Genomic DNA, 22,525 nt, shown 5'->3' with positions numbered 1-22,525 from the left:
ACTTATAAGCTGTTGTCTCTAATTGTAGTGCAAGAATTGATTGTGAATACGTTTATTGATTGATATAATATTTTTCTAGCTAGTGTGATTGATCGAAAATTGATAAGATTGATAAAATTGATGTTGTCAATAAAAAGATATTCCAATATTAGTATGATCAATCAGAAAACGATCAACAATAATAATTATAATGTCAAACGTACACGTTATTTTTTTAATCATAATTATTTAATTAACAACCACTCACATTATTAAATGAAACCTTAATTTATAAACAGTTCCTTCCACTTGCCATTAAAGTATCATGTATTTAATCAAAATTATAAATTTTAGAAAGTTTTTCTTCTTTAACTAACGTTACAACTTGCTTTTTTAAGCACGTGTTATAGACTATTTAAATTTATTCTATCATAATAGGTTATACATGCTAACAATATATTATTGATCATATGTCAAAATTATTCACTCGATTTATCATATCTGGTTACTTTATATTGAGTGTTTGAAAATCCGATGAGATTAATGCGAATTATCTTGTCAAACCGCTGTCTTCTCAAATGACTTATCTTAATCTTAAATTTTGTTAAAATTCAATAGGAACTTTTTTTGAAATAATGGTATTTTCATCTTCAATTTTATCATCATAAATACCATATCCAATTAAATTTCTTCTGAATAAAAGTTATGCACAACTTATATGTAATATATTACTTAATGTCTACCATAAATCAAAAAATGAAGCAACCTGACTTATAAAATCAGTGTAGCGATACGATCTGAATCGAATCTATGACAACTGAGTGTGATAAATGATCATCACGTATTTCATGGGAAAGTATTAGATCCAAAGAACTTATAAAGCTCTTATCAAATTGCAGATCCCTTTTTAGATTTTCTTTAATCGCAAAACAGAAAATACCATTTGTATAGTTTGTGTCATTATTATATTATTTTTTACATTTACGGATATTATTTACATTTATGTAATTATCCAATGCATCTAATATTTACATTGCAGGAAATAATTGATCGATTTCTTAAATAATTAATCTATTTATAACTCTATTGATAATGTATACACGTTTAATTGATAAATCAACCGATTAAACATTATATTTGTAATAATGTAAGGTAATATTTAATATATTACTTATATTTAATTTTTCATCATAATGCAAGAATCTTGCGGAACTCCTTTACACAAATCACATTATTCTAAGTAAACTTTTAAAAAATCTTTTAAAGGTAAAATATTGAGCTACACAAGCTGGACAACTTGGATTACGTTGTCATAGAGATCCGATACTTAGGAGATGAATCCAAGAGAAACAAACTTTATTAGCTACTCTTGCAATTACTGGAATCAGACAAACGATGTTTTCGGCTTCAACTTGTTTCGAATATATCCCTCCATTCGGGAATTAAGGACTATTTCAGAAGATTCCCGAATGGGAAAACTTTCAAAACAAAGAAAGAAAGAAAAGTAAAAAACAACATTGATAATCGAATCTGAAAACTATTTTTCTGAATTGCGTTTCTTGTCTCACTTTAGCATTATGTCGTGAGTAATATGAATATAAGATGACAGGATTTTGATATATTTAATGATGTCGAGTCAGTAGTCGATCATAGATTTTCGATCTTTTTTTTATTTCTGAGATTATTATTTTTGAAATTATCAGCATTATTTTAAAAAATTAGTAACAGCAGATTTATTTATTCTATTAATATTATTAATCTTAATTTTGTTTCTATCATAATATGAAATGTATTCTACTGTATTATAAAGTTGAATTTTAGAATGAAAAATGAAAATAAAAGAATTAAATTTATTAATTTTACATCATTTATATTTTATGAATAATTTTAACCTTTGCCTACAGAAATTTTTCAAAACACTTGATCCAAAACATTCAAAACCATTCAAATTTTTGAAGATTTTTGAATGCCATCGATCAACCTATAATAAATTATAATCTCCAAAAAGACTGAAATAAATCATGTTCCATATCTTTAATGAAAATTCTTGCTTCTAATAAATTAAGCACATATTCTATCAGATAAAGCTGTTTAAATTAGAAAAAATAACCTTCTATTTTTTATAGTTGTTTCATAAATTAATATAATGTTTGTAAAAATAATAATAAAACAGATAAAATTTTAGTTAAATAAATAAATATTTTATTTAAAAATTTATAAGTTAATTTATATTAATATTAATATAAACAGTTTATATGTTTTTCAAACTGTTTCTTTCGAAATTAATACAGTAACGATATATTTACCTGATATTTTTGTAGTGGTACTCTTTCCACATGGACATCGTACATGGCTCCAGAGAGAAAATAAGCTTGTCCATCAGAAGTGCACTTTAACTTGTTGTTGACATTCTCCCTAGAACACTGTTCGCTTCCTGAAGATGTTTCTACTCCTTCTAAAAGAACCAGAAACAAAAATTTATAAATTTTTACTGTATATTTGTTTTTCAACTGTAAACTTTCTGAAAGATAAACCTCCTTGAATTTTACATGTACAGTTTTCCTCACATTTAACATATATTGAATCAAATTTGTAACTACAACTTCACTAAAATAAAAATAAAATTAAAAACATTTACTTTAATAAGAGTTTTTAATTTACTGAATAAATAAACAAAAGTAATTCGAATAAATTATAGTTTTATATTGAATTGTTTTAAAACTTTTAATTAAAATTTAAAAAAAACTATTTTAATTATGTTTCAAATTATTATTATTTAAAAAAATTCTTTTATCGTTCTTATTATTTATGCGGAGATATAAACATAAAAGACTTTTTTGCGTTTATGTTCTTTCATTTATATTTATGAAATGTATGAGAAAAAATAAACATATTTTAATTTCTCTATTTTAAATTTTAAAATAAGTAATAAAACGCACATAAAATTACCTGGAGCTCTTCGTCTGGAACATTTTCTTCTTAACACGCATACAATAGCGATATTTACAATTCCAGCCATACCACCAAGTACAGAAGCACCGATCCACCACCAATGAGGTAGAGTGCTGCTGTCATTTCTAGACGAAGTACTGTCCATTATTGGTGCATCTAACCAAAGGATAACTCTTTTATCAACAATGTTTTTACAATAAAAATTATTCTGATTGGCTGAAAAGATTAACATTATATTCAAATACGTAATAAAAGATTTCAAGACCTGTATTTTAATAACTAAACGTTGTTATAACAATGTTATTAATTAATGATAAAGAAAGAAATTATTCTTAATTTTTTCTAAAATAAAAATTCTGTTATGTAATGCCAAGTAAATTAGTCATTTTGTTAATATTGTAGATATTGTATTAATTAAATATTTAAAATATTTTTTAAAAAATAATGATTAAACTTTAAATTTATGAGAAATAAAGTTAGCATTGTTATTAACTTATTATTCGATTTGGATAAATATCTTATCATAAATTCCATTATAGTGATTAGTGAAACGTTTATCCTACAAAGCAGAGCAATTGGATTATTTAACTTAATAACACGCTTCTTTATAAGTGACAAACTTGATTTTTCTGTACAGTTTACGTTTAAAAAATATTCAAATTATAATGTTATAAATAGCTTGTTCAAAATAATTAAATAATATTATATTATTTAATTAAATTAAAAACTATTTGAGTTGATATTAAATAAAGAATTATAACCGAGTTTTTATGATGATTTATGATTAAATTTATCATTAATTAAAAATGATTGATTTAAATATGTGTAAATATTCGTAAATTTGAAAAGTTTAGCATAAATAATTTAATTTTCATTAAAATATTATACGAATAAAATCTGGTATGCATTGTCGTTGAGCTAAAAATAATTTATAATAGTTGATGGCGTAACAATTTTTATTTTAATTAAATCATGTAGATAATATTTATTACGATAGAATAAGAAAAAATATTAGGTAAAGAAATATCTTATTCTTTTAAGAAAATTGTATGAAAGCTCATATACAATTATCACTTATTGCACCTCTCAAAGTGATATATTAAGTAATCCAATTACTTTACTTTTCCATACTTTTACCAGTCACCGTCATGGCATTTATAATATACGATATTCGTTCACATCCAACAACTAACAACACTAACTTATGACCTAGAAGTTAAAAGTTTAATCATTATAACCGAACGTTAGTAATCAAGAGCAGAAATGTTAATTGGGCGAATAATGTTACTTATCTTATAGAAATTAGTCAATCAATTTCAATACTTTCTTTTGTATTATTAACAAATTTAATTCATAACCCAAAAAACTGTTTCATAACGAATAATATTATTATTTATCTATAAAATATAATAGTTTAATAGAAATTTAGTTAAGAATTCATGCTCTTATCAACGGATATATAAGTGTGTAAGTGCATTTTGATGAAAAATATATTAATTAAAGTATATCGATAAAACATCACCAAAATTAATAAATTATGTTTATAGGTTTAAGAATAATCAATAAAGTTTTATACAAAATAACAATAAAAATAATTAATGAATTTTTAAAGGTTAATGCATTTTCAACCACACTGTCCAATCTTTTTTATTTTTATGAATAATCTTATCTACTAAAGAGTTCGCGACCCACCAGTTGGGATGCTTATCGTACAGACTACAAACAAATATTTTCTTTATGCCATAAATAATATTAATATGGATATTACGATAATTTAAATATATCATAATATAAATCAAAGATACAAAACATTTCCAAAATACAAAGCAACATTAAAATTAAAGCAGTTAATATTGTATTATTCAAATACGCTTAATTACAAATTAAAGGATTGTTTAATATATTTTATTCAATTTACAATTACTGAAACAAACTAATTACAAAATGCAAACAATAATAATTTCCAATTATTGAACTGTTTAAAATTTTTAAAAATATATAAATATTTATTTACATTTAATTTAAATGAAATCATTTGGAAATCAACAAAGTATAAATAGATAAACATTAACTCCTTTTTTTGTAGAAAACATTATGTTTAACTATAAATTGCAATTTAAAAACACAAATAGTTATTGTATCATTTAATTGAAAAACTTGAAAATAATTAAATTGAAAAAATATATAAAACTCAAAGCCTGATTTATACACAAGATAAACAAGCTACAACTTAGGGTCTCACGACACGAATATCTCACTCATCTTTAAAATAAAATTCATGTATTGCCCTTTATTTGATGGGGATATATTGTATTCTTATATATTATAGCTTAAGACAACAATAAATCTAAATCCGGCTGTGGTTAGAATTTAAACTTTAAAATTTGTTTTTTATTTTGTAAATTAATTAAAATGTAAATGTAATCAAATTTAATAATTTATCGATATAATAGAAAAAACATTTCTCTTAATTTAGTTTAATTTTTTACACCTCACATCAATTTAAAAATTAATTACATAAATTTAAATTAAGCAAAAAACGAAAACAAAATTACAAAATTCTTTATTTCGCTTTACAATGAATAATGTAATAATAGAATTTTTTATGAGTCAAAACTTTTAGCACTTTAAGTGTAAAAAATCGTTTTCGACTTCTCCTATAAATCTCTTATATTATTAGATCTTATATATAAAATTTAAAAATTTATTTATTACTTTTAAAAATAAAAAATATATAATAAAATTTACTTCCAGACTTTACCAAATATATTAAGATTAAAATTTTAATTTAAAAAATCTGATATAATCGGTAAATATTAATACAAATTTATTTACTTTTAATTAAAATATATCTTTGCAAAATTATCCTTCTAAAAATAGAGAAAAAAATTAAGTGTATGACAAAAAAGAAAAAAAATTTTCAAACTATCGAATTGCAATAATTCTTACACAAGATATTTGAAATCTAACTAGAATGTAATGAAGGATTTTTCACATCAATCATATCTAAGCAGAACATAACGCCTCCAATAATACCATAAGCCTGTATCGTCGCTACATTTTTTCCCTTATATCCATGAAATACAACTCAAAGAAGCGAAAACAAATTATTGATGAGAATGCCACCAACAGATCTAGTACAATATCTTGTGAAGGAGAAATATGGATTGAATGTAAGTCTATATTGGGACAACTGAAAATACATTCGATCATATGATCTTATTCTTTACTTATTATTGAAGTTTCTTGTATTTCTTTCATAGCATTTCTATATATATTCCATTTATATTAATTTTTTGGCAGCAAATTCTGTTTCTAATTCAATAAAATTTCAAAATTAGTTTTAAATTTTAATCCTTAAATATTTAAACTTACATTTTATTAAAAATATATTAAAAACTTCGAAATACAAACTTCATATAATCACGGGTCTCAGATATAAAGAGAATTTTATTATTGCCTGAGGTGTAAATGCTACTTTTCTTAGAACAATTCTCCGAAGATTTTTATGATGAAGAAGAAAAGATATAGCACGGTTGTTGCCACTAATGCTTTATTTAGTGGACGAATCTACTAAATTGTTGATTATTGTTACAATAACCCTACTAAATCTAGATGTTGCACTAAAAATAAGTAGATTACATAAAATGATATTATCTTGTTACGTGTACATTGTACTGTACATGATAATACGTGTATATAAGGTCTTTACTGTAGTTTTATAAATAAAAATGGTTTTTAAACTTTTATTTTAAACTACTCAATGTAGTATTAATTATTTTTATAAATGTGTTTTATTTATAGTTTATTTTATGCATTGATTTTTTAAAAATTTATGCGATTAAAATTTGAAACTTAAAATTTAAAAATTAGATTTTATCTATCTATTATTATAAAATGTTATAAAATATTATAACATATTATTATTATTCGAACTTATCTTGAAATTTAGTATAATATTAAGAAAAGTTTTTAAATAAGTAGTTCTTTTCTCGAAAAAAACGGATGAGTTATGTTTAAAACGGCGTAAAAAATTTACTGCTTCATAAAAGAATATTGTCTTTTCTAACTAAATGCAGTAAATTATATATTAAAAAAAATAAATTTTGCTTCTATTTAAAATTTATAAACATACAGCTCTGGATATATTGGATTATATTTTCTCTTAATATCTTTTAATATAAAGGATGTTTCAAAAGTCAGTTCACTATTATAAAGACTAACGTGTTACACATTTGTTATTGTGCTTCCACCAATTTTATAAAAGAGAATCGAGTTATTTAAATCAGTTTACTATTTAATTCGCATATTTAATATGAGAAATATATATAAAATATAATTAACTGACTTTACAATCATGTCGAACTCATATTTTGTATGCAAGATTTTTTTCAATGAAAAATCCGGATAAAATATTATTATTATATGATTATTAAAGCGCAATGTAAAAGATTGAGAAAATATATATAATTCTTTTTGAAAGCTATAATCAATTTTATATGCGTATAACTTTTATAAATAATTTTAAACTTTAGAAAGAAGTTAAAACTGAAGGTAAGTTTTACAGTTTAATAATGTTTTGTTTCAAAAATTTTATATTACAGTTTCTGTATGTTTTATCGAGTTTACCACCTTCTTTATATTGTAAATATTTAATATATTTTATGAAAAATATCTGGAACTTTGGTATTCAATAAAATTCTAGTATAGCATTGAGGGAAAAACAAAAAGAAAAAAACATTCTGACTAGAAAACATTCTACCTGATTTTAAATATTATATATAAATTCACGTAGAAAAACTTTTAAAAAATTAATAAAAAAAACTGAAATGTTAAGATAAACAATTTCAGCTAAAATCTCCGTTCAAAAAATGTTACATTTTGATAGTTTAAAATTTTTTCCAAAGTTTACTCTTCAACTTTTCTATATAGAAGATTATGAGTTACATATAAAATATATTTTTGTTTAATTTTTTAAAAATAGAAATAACATCCAGTTTTCTAATAAAATTTTACATTTTATAATCATATTTTTATATATTAAAATATGGTTGTAAAACCAAATATGAACACTTTTTTTATGAGAATTCATCTCACAAAATAGACATAATTCGATATAGTTGTTTATAAGAAACTTTAACATCAGTTTTTCATATATTATTTACTGCTGTTTTCCAGTTGAAAACATAGAAAATGTACAATCTAAGGATTAGATAATATCAAATTTTAAAATAAGTATAGATTATTATTATTTTAATTTAACAATATTAACAAATGTTTAACGTTATGAAACTACCATTTTTACACATATTTCATCCCATTTTCTTATATAAACTTTTAACTGCAGAATATATATTTCAGTTACATTCGTTTTTACTGACAAAAATAGTTTTTTAAATTCTATACAAATTTTTGGTTTGTTTTTTTATAAATTTTTTCTGGTATTTTTTATAGAAAATTCACCATGATTTAATTTAAGGAGAATGTTTCTTATTGTGAATCGAATCGGAACATTTTTGTGAAAAATTCACTAAAAAGCAATGCATAATTCATGTAGTATACCATTGAATTTATTTAGAAGTTTTAACAGGTATAAAAATTTCAAATTATGAAACTATTATAATCATTCATTTATATCAATTTAATAAATGCGATATTAAGAAGTAACGTGTATAGCTATATATATATATATATAAATGTAAAGCATCCATTTATTTATAATTTTAGATATAATACCAAAAGCAATTAATTATAAGTAATAATTTTTTCGGCTGTTTTTGCAATAAGTAACTGAACAAAATAATGAACGAATAAAATATTACGAAGGTAATAAATTTTTTTACATAAAAATGTGATGTTATTAATTTATCTAATTTAATTAATACTTGCTACTACGTTAGTAAAACAAACAATTTAATGGTTATGACATAATAAAGCAGCATTAGAAAGAGTGACAATAAATCTGAAAACACAGAAATGTTGATTGAGTCACTACAATTATATTGTTTACATTTGCCCGAGCGTGACTCGGCACAGCCTATCAACAAATTTATTAGCACATTTGAATTCAAATAAAATCCTTTTATGATGTTGTATACTGCAAAGTTGGATCACTTTAAATGTTCTAATGATAGTATTCAAAGGAATTTGAATATCTTAAGTATTATTATCTACAAAAGATAATTAGAACCAACAACTTTACATTCACCATAGATCGTTATGTAATCGTCTATTGGAAAAATAAATTTTCTAATATTAATTAATTTTACTATAAATATTATAATAATACTTAATTTAATTTATACGCAATATCATTTAACAGCGTTTATCTCATTAATAATACATTCTTAGTTAAATTTTATATTTATAAATAATTAACGATAAATCACAATACCCCGAATGTATTTATTACTTATTATTAAAATATTTGATGCAAGATGGGACATTTCCATAAATTTACGACACGTTACCATTTATATTATGATTTCCCTTTTACGATTTTATTAAGTACAATGAATATGATAAATCAATCACATCATACTTTAAATATCGAGCAAATAATTATAATCATTATTATTATTATTTTTAACGTTAAATCACGATATAAAATTAAAATTATTTATAATTTCATTAAATAATTTCAGATAAAGTGTAAATATATACATACCGCATATTATAAAAGACTTAAAAATAAAAACAAAACATATACCAAATTTTTAATATATTTAAGGAGATTTAATTAAATTAATTTCAATATAGTTTTAAAATTTAGTTATATATTTAAAATTTGTTAATTCAAATATTTTGATAGCAGAAAGAGGAAATATAAATTTCAAAAACTTTATTTCCATTTGTAACTGGAATGTTTAACTTCTGTGAATTTGTACAGTACTATACCAACATTCCGTTTACAGTAAATATAAATGACATGTGACACATTTGTAAATATTGTGTAAAATGATATTCTATTAATAAAAACTCTAGAAAATTGAGAAATATTATCAAATTGAAATTTTATTAAAATGACAGGAATAAAGTAAATTCATTTCATATCGATAATTTCATAGTTATGTTTAACAATGTGTTACAAATAATAAAATTTGATTAAATCTTAAAAATGCTTTATATCGAGTGGAATTCTCCCATCATATTAATAATTATTTTAAATATTTTAAAACAAATGTAAAAATATAACGAAATTTATAACAGAAAATTTGGTAATGAATTATAAATGTCTTTATTCCTTTAAAAATTTAAATAATAATAATTAATTATNAAAATAATTAAGATAGAAAATAATTTTTTCTCATAAATTTGTATCTTAATTATTTTATAAGTTTATTTAAAAGCTTAATTAGATAATTTTTATTAATTTTTGCCATTTATTTACTTATATTTGGTTTTTATTGGTAATAAAATTTTTGTTTTCTAGTATAAAATGATGATTTAACAACTTTCTACTGTTCTTTATTACTACTTCATTAAGTTTCAACGATGGTTCAAATGTGATTATCAGATGTTAGAAAGAGTGATATGAAAGCCAGCAAGGCGCCTGACTTTCAGACTCGTACATGCTGGGTTAGTTCCCTCTAGTTACAGCTGAACAGCAATTCTATCGGCATCCCTTCCAATAGGTACCCAGCTCTTGCTATGTTAAAAGATAACATAGCGGAAAGGAACAAGAGAATAGGGAATTCACTCATTCGGAAATAAGATGACATCTCTCTCTCTCTGTTTAATTCTGATTGGCAGAACAAAATTATTTATTTTTATTTTCTGTTTTATCAATATGAATCTTATACTATCAAATATGTTTAAACTTGAATTTATAAATAATTCAAGTATATTCAATATAAAACGTTTTTCTTAATAAATATATTTGTAAATATTACAACATTAACAATTTTAATATAATGAGTTATTATAATTATATTTAAATACCTTTTTAACTTTTAACATTAAACATCAGGTAAAAGAATAATGAGCTTAATTTTATGTATTTTTAACGAATGATTCAATTTTTGAATCTTAAATCATGCGATTTTAAATATAATAAAGGACAGTTTAACTTTAAAACTCACTCTAGTGTAAAATTAATTTAAAATCATTAAATAACTAACCATATTAAATTCATTTAAAATGTACTTAGTTTTTTTATTTTTGTTAAAAAATATATATATTTACTTTAAACAAAACAGCACGTATGTTTGGCTTCGAGCCATAAATTATTTTTGACATTTTTTGTTGTTGTTGTTGTTTTATGTTTGAACAGAGATAACTAGAATTTATTTTGTTAATGGAGTGCATTGTTGTTTACAGTAATCCATATTTTAAGGATAATCACAGCAGTCATTAAATCTAACACAACTAATTAAATTAGCGTTGCAATTAGTTTGGAATAAGAAATGAACGTTTTATAAAGCAACAATATTCAACTATTGTCGTTAGTCAACGTTAAGTTTTAAATTGCTAATGAAGTTATAAACCCGATCTGCAAATGAATGAAAAACAAACTTTTGATACAACTGTTAGAAATCAATGCTGGAACTTTAGAATTAAAAGAATAAAGTAAAAAGGGGGGGTCAGTTGTGAAAAATTAAGTCCAATTAAGTAAAGAACGTTGACACAATTGTCTGGAGATTACAGCGCGACACACCAAATACAACTGTAGTGGATAATTTGGACTCGCATCGGTTGACAGTACACGATTCACTAAAGGAACAAAATAGTATCGATTGTAGACCGGAGCACGACCGATGTTTATACAGACACTTGGAAAGGACAGCCGTATAAATCCACCCTGTTCTAATTAGGTTTCCATTCGATTGGATTCGTTGGGGTCTCTACGGATTAAGTTTGTATACAAGCAATATCATTTGGCGATGAAAACATGCGCATCACTAATACTAAACAATTACTTTTGCTTCCAGATTACATCTTAGGTATTGATTTAAACGACTATTATCGTACTAATAATCTTTATATTATAAAAATAAATAAATAGATAAAATAAAATAAAAACATAATTTAAATTTATCTAGAGTAAATTTTAAAAATCCTTCACTTTAAAACAGATTCTTACTTAGATTCTCTAATGATTNATTTCTTCGGATGTTATTCATTCGTTTCAACAAACGGGTGCGTATTTTAGCGTCTGTCTAACGAAACTAAGCATTTCGTGTAAAGTCTAACGGTCTAACGGCTTATTAGCGCATGACGTAAAACAAAACAGCTGAACGTTTCTGCGCTTTTGTATATTGTAACATGCAGATTCTTGAATGCGTGTCCTCGATGGTAATTTTTAAATATTTTAATGTTATTGTTATTTAAGCGGTCTTGCTAGACCATGTCATGTTATAATTAATACACTTACTTGCAATATGTATATTATTCATGTAGACCGAAATAATATTTGTTACTGTGAAATTGTATTCCCCCTCGAAAAGGGAAAATTTCCCTTGGAAATAAAAAATAAAAAATAATATTTAATAATCAATGTTGTCTGTATTTACTATTAAATATGGAATTCGATATAAAGCAATATTAAATATTTCATTTAATTATAATTTAAAAAGTTACTTGAGAGTTTAATATTCTATATAAGTTAAAAAATAATTTCTTTGAGTTATTTATTGTGGCAAATTTTCCATTAAAAATTCTTATATTAGATTTTCTTAGAAAAAATCAATAGTTTAAATTTAATAAATCATTAATCTATTAAATAAATTCATTACCTAAAGTATTTGTTATTAACTGTTATAATTATTAGTAATCCATATAAAATATTTATATATTTACGTTGAAAATAATCAAATAAATAATAGATTTTCAAAATAATTAAAATAAAATTCAAATTTATTCATTACTTTAAAATTAATTACGGTAATTTTTTAGGCTAAACTTTATTAAAAACTTTTGAATAATTAAAACGTTGGTTCATTAATAATTGTATGATTAAATAATATTTATTACATTTATTTTCATTTAAAACTTAAATTCATTTCAGGAAAATAAGAAGATAAAAATTATAAAATTGTAATATTTTTATTACTTAATAAATATAAAAATATATAATTTACGGTCAATTCTATTTTAATAAAAAATGTGAATTTTTAATGCAAATAAATTAACTATTTTAATTTATAAACATTTTTTACATGTTTTCGTCCAATTTGCTTTGCATATTTAATAACTATTAAAAATAAAAAATGACTATAACATACAGAATTAAGTCAAAACGTTAACTGTATCCATCTAAAAGATTATGATTTTATTTTTAGTATTTATAATAATAATTTCTTTAAAAATATGCTTACTTTCTGTTAATATCAATAACTCTTCTGTAAAATTACTAGGTCCCAATTCATTTACTGATGCAATGGATAGTATATATTGTGTATCAGATTTTAGATTTTCAATACGAAAAAATAATTTTGATCCATCGACTTCTATATAAGAATGAACATCGGAACCAACTTCAAAATAACGTATCTTATACATCTGTTCTGAACCCCCATCATATCCAGGTACCCAACTCACCAAAATACTATCAAATGTAGTATTGATTACGCGGAATTCTGTAGGAGTTTCAGGTACATCTGCAAATAAATATTTTATTATTAAATCTTCTTTTATATCAAATAAAGTTTTCTTCTAGACGGTTTTAATTTTAGAAGATATAATTAATTGCATCTTTACAAATAATTTATAAAGTTTCGTCTTAACCGAAGTCCTTAATCAACGTGTTCATGAAGAATTCAAGCTAAGTTAAAAGATAATACCGAAAAGTATTAAGATATCTATATCAAGTTGCAATTGCTAAGAATTCTAATGAAAGATTTATTAATGAAGAGAATCTAATTCTACTTAAATTCAAAACTAATGTTGTTTAATTATACCATATATTTAAATTTGAATAAATATATTAAATCTTCATTAATATGATAAATTACTTATCATTATCACATCAAATATTTATATTCCAGTACATATTAGATGTAAAATTGTAAACTGCTTTACAGAATATGGAAATGCGAGGTTTCAAATTTCACTTACCTTTCTTGAGCAATTCAAAAATGACTGATTCGTATCCAATTTGATTCTTTGCTACACATTCGTAGGAACCTAGGTCTTTCGGTTCAATGTCTTTGACAAACAGTGTGCTTTCATATAACTTCTCTGTTAATTCTTTTAATCTGATTGCGTATTTTGATGAATCGCCCCTTATTTCCATATAATGAGTTTTAAAATTCCATTCAAATTCTATTTTCGGATATCCTTCTGCTAGACATAATAATCTGGAGGTATCTCCTAACTCGCTTGCAACTTTCTGCACCAATATTTCTCGATGAATCACTGGCCTGTCTAAGGCACACAACCAAAAAATAAAAAAAGTTTGAGTAAAATAAACATTTATCACCGAATGACAATATCTTACATTATAATTAATTTTAGTCAACCAATTAAAATATTTTAGAAAATTAAACTGATTTGTAAGAAGCTGAAATAGTAAGCTGTTTTGTTTCACAATATCAAGAAACCAAATAATATCCAAAATGCGTGATGTAAATATAAAAAAACAACATAACCCAAAGACTTGAGATACTATACAATAAGAGAAGTCTCAGTTTCAGGTAACAATGCCTCTAAAATATGAAAGTTTGGTTCTCTCTGTAAGATGGTATATGAAAAAATATATATACAAATATATAGAAATATCCTACTCTATGTTTTAAAATGAAATGCGAAGTATTGTGACCATTCATGAAAACAGAATAAATACATCCATTAATTAATCAGAACTTAAGATTGTAACAAATTGGTAAGCACTCGACGTCATCGGAAGCCAAACATGAGTTTTAATTTTTTTTTTCATTGGTTTTGCACTTTCAACATTATTTGGTTTCTTAAAAACTTTCTTCTGCTCCTGAATTTTTAAAAATTAGTAACTATTTTAAGCACTGTAAATATTTTAAATACGATACAAACTTTTTGCAGATTTTCTTATATATTTTCTAGATTATGTAAAACTGCAAGAAGTGATTCAAGAAAGGTGGGTAATAAAAATTTTGAAATATTGTAGTTTATTCTATGTTTTATAAAAGTTATTCGATAACATCATTTATTCTTTAATGTTACAAAAAGTTGAACATAAATGTAAAAAAACAGGAATGATGCATACACTTTATCACAAGATAGGAAGACAAGGAGGATGCACCACCAATACCATTGTCCGCAATACAATCATATTGTCCAGCATCATCTTTATTGACGTTGATGATGGTTAGATATGACTTGCGACTGCTTATCATGTGATGGACTACAGAGGTATCTGTTCCTTTTTTCTTCCAAGTGATTACGGAATCAGGTAAAGGATTTCCGTCAACTGTACATTCTAGATAAGCGTCTTTTCCTTCCTTTATCTCTAGATACTCTGTTATATTGGTAACAGTTGCAGGATCTAAAAAATCCGTAAAAAGCGGAATATTTTTAAAACTCTTTAAAACCGAATTTATTTATAAATAGAAAAATAAATCTCAAAGATATATAATCCAAAAATAGAATAGACTTAAAAAGTTTTAAAAAATTGATATATTTTATTGTTTATAAGGTAAACTGTAAAGAATTTTTAAGATGGGTTCATTAAATTTAAAGTAGTACTTTAAAAAAAATCTTACAAAGGACATTTAACACTACTGATGCATTTGCCGTTCCTTCTTCATTTTCTGCCTCGCATATATAAGTACCAGCATCGTATCTCGTTACAAGATTGATTTCAAGAACAGGACCATCAGTTGTTATTGTGGGTCGAGATCTCCTAACGTCATCTGTCGATCTATCTCTATTAGGTTTACTAGGAACTAAATTATCTTCTTTTGACCAAGTAAACCATGCTACTTCAGGATTTCCTTCTACATACAAAGTTACTTGAGTCGAATCTCCTTCCACAATATCAATAACCTTAGTCGCTTCTGAAAATCTAGGTTTATCTGAAAGCCATCAAAATTGAAAAACTATATTAAATAAATTTCAATTGAAGAGATAAAAAAATAAATTTTTACCAAGAAATTTTTTATCAATTTATAAAATAAGAAAAAACTTTAAATAAAATTTATATTACATATTATTAATTTAAAAAGTTGTTTGCTTTATTTTTATATTGTAAAAATAGTTTATCAAATAAATTTTTTCTTATTATTTATTATTTACGTGAATAAAATAGTTTTTATTAAAGTAAAATAATTCCTTTTTAAAGAATTATTTATAGAATAATTTATAGAAAAAGTTAATGAAATTTTTATTGTGTTCTTAACTGTTAAGTAAAATAAATATTAAAAATTAAAAATTAGCTTTGATAAAAAGTTTATTTTCAACTTTTTATTTCAAATTCACTTTATGATTTTTACATTTATACATATATCACTATATATTTTATATAATTTATATTTATCAATAAAAGATATTTCATATTAGATATTTTTTTTACTTTAAAGTTTAATAACAGTTATACTTTTAAATTTATATATGTTACTAACTATATTTGATAACGCTTAATACAATTTGCATATAAGTAATGTGTACATGAACTCATTTTTTTAAGGAAAATAAATAAAATATATTTTGAAATATACTTTCTAGCGGAGGCATAATTGTTGATAAAGCTACGGAAGATTAACGATGTGACATTCAGAAACAAATTTAGAAGAAAAATGATAAATGTGAAAATGGAGAATATCAGAAAGTCCTGTTTCTAAAGATTTCTGTATTCAGTTCACTGTAGATATTATTGTGTAATATTTAAAAAAGACCTTATTCTGCTTGGATATTTCTAGTTATCTATTATTAAATCACAGACTATAGGATGGAAAATTACCTTTTCTTGCACATTAGAACATTAATCCTTTCTAGAGTCTCTCTCCTTAGCCCATATAAATGTCTTATGAAATATTTTATTTTACAATAAATTTTTATACTAATTATTCCTATATATTCTTTCAATTAAGTTAAATACATCAATTTTCTTGAAAGTTAAAAATGTTCTTTTTTTAATTTACAATAAAATAAAATGCTACCGTGTTCTCTGTCATTTTTTTTAAAACTGAAACTTAAATTCTAGTATTCTATTTTTCATTGGAGAATTAAGTTCTGTATTCTAATGTGGGTATGTATATATCTATATATTATAAATATTAAAATAAAATTAAATATGAATGGAACCATCACTCACATATATGGGTTTAGATATTTACATAGTTAAAATGTTATTTACACCTGCTTTCTCAAAATCAAGCTTCCAACTATATAAAATTCGTTTCTATTAAAAAATGTTTTTTGGGATTAGATATTTTCAACATAAAAAGATTTCTAAAAAATAAAAGACCGTCTCATGTTGAAAAAAGATGACAAATTTTCTTCAAAATTATGTTTATTTTATAACAATAGCTGATGATTCATGATTGAAAATAAGAATAAAAATGTATTTTAATAAATAAATAATAAAAACATTGCCTAAATAAAAAATAATATCTCAAAAAGTAATTCTGTATAAAATATAACGTACAGTAAAAAAATCATATTTACAAATTTGTTTAGAAGCACGCACTATATGGAATCATACTAAACTGCCATATACAAACATAAAATTTTCAAAGCTTATATCAAAGAGATATAAATGGGAAAAAATATCTTTAGAGCTGACACATGAGTCTTTCTTATAGTTAAAAGAAATAATCATTATTTCATATTCATACTATTATATGAGATCATACACTATGAAGTTCAAATAACGTTATAGTTAAATTTAATTAAATTCGAAGCCCTTGATAATTATTAATTAGTTTGCTTTTCTAAATTGCATACCTATTTAAACAATTAATTTATAAAGAACATTATTCATAAATATTCATTTTTATTTAATATATTCCAAAACTGAAATTGTTTTTTAAAATTTAAGTTCATTTAAAAAATTTAATTGAATATTAAAATATTTTCGTTTTTGAATAAATATTTTTAATACTTAATAATATATAAAGCAAGTAAGTACAAGATTGATTCTTTTTGACTTATTTTTATATATATTTTCTCCCATTGTGTCTTATCAGATAAAAATCTAAAATAAGATAGTTTGTGATGTGGAAACAAAAGAAGAATTTTTACATCTAGATGGTGATACATCGATAAATGCAATAAATACGTGTATAGAAAAAATTGTCCAGATTCGATAAACTTTGCTAAAATTCTACTTAAAATTTAATTTTCTGGGTCTAACAAGCGTATAATTTTACATTTTAATTATCCTAATTAGTATTATCTTTTAGAAAATTAAAATATTTCAGCACTAGCTGTTCTAAAACTTTAATTTCTTAAAATTGTTTTTAATAAAATACCAATTAATACAATTCATTTATTAACAATTCAATGATAAACACAAATTATTTTACAGATTTATAAATATTAGAAAAAAATAAATTTTTAAACATATATTATTGAAAGTTTAATAGTCTTGTTTACTGACATTTCTAAAGTGCTAATTTTTAATGATAAATCCTGATGCTGAATGAGATTAGTAAGAAAGTTTCTTAATCTATTTGTTATCAGGAAATTTCGAATGCCTTACATAACATGATTACATCTGTACTTCTGCAACAAAAGAAATTATGCGAAGAAACAGAAAACTCAATCAGAGAAAACACGATTGAATCAGACAAGACAAATCATTTCTTTCCACTGCTTAATCTTTTCTTTATAATATCATTTCCTCATTGTTAACTACTTCTGATAATGTCTGTAGACTTACTCTAAATACAAGAAAGGTTTCAAATTTCGATCGATAAATTCTAAAATTATGTTCTCTCTTCAGAAAATTCTCTAAACAACTATAAAGGAGATCACTTTAGAGGCTACTTAATTCATTTTATCTAAAATCAGTTTTTGAATTTGAATTTTTCGAAATTGGCGTACTAAACACGAATTCAAAGATAGTGTTTTTTTTAGTTTTGTATCATTCCTTTTCTCTTTTAGTTATAATTGAATATTTATAGTCACATACTTACAGAGTATACGTAGAACCATTTTATCCTCAATATAGGATAGAAATATATCGTTTCTAGCATGGCATGTAAAGAGAGCGCCATCATCTTCATACTCGACGATAAATGACAGTTCGCTACGCGTGGCTACACCACCATAAGACGCATTGATCGTTTCTTCCGGAAAGTCGCTGATAAGTTCGCTATTTTTCCACCAACTGATTTTTGACGCTGGATTACTGGAGGCTGTAGTGCAAACAACAGTCACCTATAGAATAGTAGTACAATTTTTATACTTTTCTTGTTAGAGATGATAATCAGACAAGAAATGATTTTCTCTCAAGCTAAACTTTTTTATATTAGAAAAACTATAAGATAAATAAATANATATATATATATATATATATATAATACGATTATCTTATTATTTGTAAACTTCAAATATTTTTTAATTTTCAAACGAAATAATACTTTTTTATTATCTCTATATTAATTTTTTGTAATTTTATTGCTATTGTTATTTCAAAAGTTGTTTTAATATATTATTTATAAACTCGTATAAATATTTAATTAATAAAATTTTCAATAGAAGATTTTTAATTTAGTTAACTATATAAATTATTTCTTATGTTAAATTTCAAATTACTCACTGGAAAATTTTCTCTCGGAATCGCAGGCATACAAGCAACAGTCACATTCTCCGGAGGAACTAAAATAAAAAATTAAACTTTTAAATTTCTACATAGCTTACTCGATTTTCAAAATATGCTATTTTGCAATCTAAATAAATTAAAAGTAAAAGTTTTAATGTAATATTTATGCATTTCTTGTTAGAGATTACATTAATTAACTTATATGAAATACATAAAAGATAAGTTTAGAAAGAACACTCTAACGTTACTGTACTTCGTGAACTTATATCTAATCAATAAATTAAGTCGAATACTTACAGTAAACGGTAATCCTTACAAATGTTTCCAATGGTTTAACAGTTGCAGAGTTTTTTGCTTGACATATATAAATTGCACCATTGTCTTTTGCTTCAGCTCTGAAGACAATTTCACTCGACACTTCATTTCCACTAATAGTCACAAGTGATGTTAGCTGTAGATAGCATGTATCAAAGTTAACGTATGACTCGAAATTATCAAACTTTTTTATGAATTTACCATTAAATATTACTGATCTAATACTTTACTAAGAAACCGCATTTTATAACGATATTTTATAGTACCTCGTTGTTTCCACGAAACCAAGCTAGACTGGCAATGGGGTTTCCTCCAGTGCAAACACATATTAATTTCTGTATCTGACCCTCTTTCAATGGAGTATCTTCTTCGTATCCTTGAATTATAGGAGGATTGGGAGGATCTGTTGGGAATAACTGATAATATATCAGTCATGCGGAGTTTCGTTTATATGATGATATGATTTAATACAGAAGAAAAGGTTCACTTACTTACACTTCACAGTAACTGAATGTGTTTTGACAATAGGTGCTTTTAGAGGCAGTCCGACGCCATAACATGCAAATGTTTTGACATTAGGATCCTATAAAATCGTGTGACTTACGTAAGAAATTATAAATTTAGAAATGTTATTAAATAATTCTTCCATTCCATTTAATAAACTAGATATTAAGAATCCTGCCTTCTGAATACATAATCTAAAATCCACCATCAATTTGGTTTCATCATTGAAAATTACTTTTAGAAAGTTCGGATGATCATTGAAGAATCATTATCGCTCGCTTTAAACTAAATTTTAAGGAATAAATATTTTAAAAAATCCCCAGATGGTAGATTCGATTTTAAATGATAAAGAGTATATACGATTAATTTTAAATATTAAAATATTTTGAAATACCTAATAGTAAAATATAGTTAACATTAAAATTATATTTCATTTCAGCATAATTATTTATTGAGTAAATTATAATGCTGAAATTAAACACGTAACTTAAATAAGCAATATACTGTTTTGTTCACAAGATTTATCCCAAAATAATAAATAAAACAGTATATATATAAATTAATTCTCTTTAAAGTAATATAATATTTAAGTATAATAGTAAAAAGTTATATAAATTATTCAAGATAACTATAGTTGTTACTTTCGTAACAAATAAATAAAATCCAAAATAAAAAAAAATTTTGTTTTTAAGTTATAAACAGTTGAAAAAATAAAAACAAAATTTTCTTGGATGTAGAAGATCAAGTGTATTTCGAATACGTTAAAACTAAAATTATGACTAATTCACTTTAGAATCATTTAATTTTTATCCTTGAACATTTAATTATGTAATATGTATATGATAAATAATTGTGTATGCGGTGGCTTAAAATAAATAAGCCAAGTTAATTAATAATGTACTCTAGTGAATAATCTATACAGAATTAAAGGAAGAGAATAAAAGTCAGTACATTATATAATGCATTCATGAAAGATAACGCAAAATGTTCTCCGTACCAAATGTTATTTTATATAATCGATAGTAATTGACTTGTACATTTGACGAATTTAGACGAATTCGACGAACGATTCCATTAGAAAAAAACATCTTTGTATGAGGTTTTGATAATGTATATAAATTAAAATTATTATTTTATTATTTAAAAAATACTACAGTTTATATTGTCACATGTGCATTTTATAATTCTATTTTATAAAATAAAAATATGTTAATTTCATCTGTGTACTCAACTGTAAGAAATATATTATATTAATATTTACCATAAAACATAAGAAATAACAAATATTCTAATATAAAAAAATAAAATAAATCATTTATAAATTTCCAAAATTTTCAATTTCCGAATGCACATCCATTTTCAATAACATTAGTATTAGGCCTATGTTTATAAATTTATAATAAAAATGAGTATGCTATTGCATTCCGTTCATGTTGAATTTACGATGTCTGAGGCGACAAGGTTTTCCAACAATAAATCAATATGACAGTTATAGTGTCATATATCGATATTTTTACTTTCATTTTCCTAAACACATTATCGAATACGTTCAAATTCATGTTGATCACTAATAGGGTTCAAAATAATTTATTGTTCCTAAACATATTAAATAACAATGACTGGAGTTTAGCAAATAATTTTGGTCATAGAATTGCTCTATGTAGACTAATATTTTATGCAGCATTTTGATAAACTTTAATGGCTATCCTTGGATTTAATATGAACATTACGACATAATTCTTTCAAAGTAACATAAAGTAGAAATATTATTTGTAAAATTCCCATAAAAATTCAATAAACGAAAAGAATCATTTCCATTTGTCACCTTGGATAAAATAAAAATAACTTTTCTGCTGCAATTGTCTTACTACATTTTTGGAACACTAAATTGTACTTGCTTCTAAATATAACTTTATTGATTTTTAAGAAAATTTTATTCTATAAGATGTATATGGGAATAGGAAGGGGCAATTTAATTATGTAATTTAAAGATGAAAAACATTTAATATAATATTTATTTAAAAATATATATTCTTTTGTAATAATTTTGTATTTATATTAATTAAATAACATCTCTTATATACGTAAATATAT

General features: G+C 23.5%; 1 protein-coding gene across 1 annotated transcript in view; it reads right to left on the bottom strand.

Annotated features, from left to right (window-relative positions):
* The window catches only part of LOC111631473 (nephrin-like), a 176,490-nt gene that overhangs the window by 5,587 nt on the left and 148,378 nt on the right, over window positions 1-22,525 (bottom strand). The window contains exons 9-19 of the mRNA XM_023375719.1: window positions 20,423-20,510; window positions 20,194-20,330; window positions 19,910-20,063; window positions 19,610-19,668; window positions 18,984-19,227; window positions 15,609-15,920; window positions 15,113-15,391; window positions 13,987-14,295; window positions 13,248-13,529; window positions 2,929-3,087; window positions 2,286-2,434 (exon numbers count right to left, since the gene is read on the bottom strand). Of these exons, the coding sequence (XP_023231487.1) occupies window positions 2,286-2,434; window positions 2,929-3,087; window positions 13,248-13,529; window positions 13,987-14,295; window positions 15,113-15,391; window positions 15,609-15,920; window positions 18,984-19,227; window positions 19,610-19,668; window positions 19,910-20,063; window positions 20,194-20,330; window positions 20,423-20,510 (2,172 nt within the window). The remainder of the gene's footprint in view (window positions 1-2,285; window positions 2,435-2,928; window positions 3,088-13,247; window positions 13,530-13,986; window positions 14,296-15,112; window positions 15,392-15,608; window positions 15,921-18,983; window positions 19,228-19,609; window positions 19,669-19,909; window positions 20,064-20,193; window positions 20,331-20,422; window positions 20,511-22,525) is intronic.

Source organism: Centruroides sculpturatus, unplaced genomic scaffold, assembly GCF_000671375.1.
Source record: "Centruroides sculpturatus isolate CEXI.00-Female unplaced genomic scaffold, Cexi_2.0 scaffold43, whole genome shotgun sequence".
NCBI lineage: Eukaryota > Metazoa > Arthropoda > Arachnida > Scorpiones > Buthidae > Centruroides > Centruroides sculpturatus.
The sequence above is the reverse complement of the archived record's forward strand: the minus strand, read 5'-3'. Positions and strand labels throughout refer to the sequence as shown.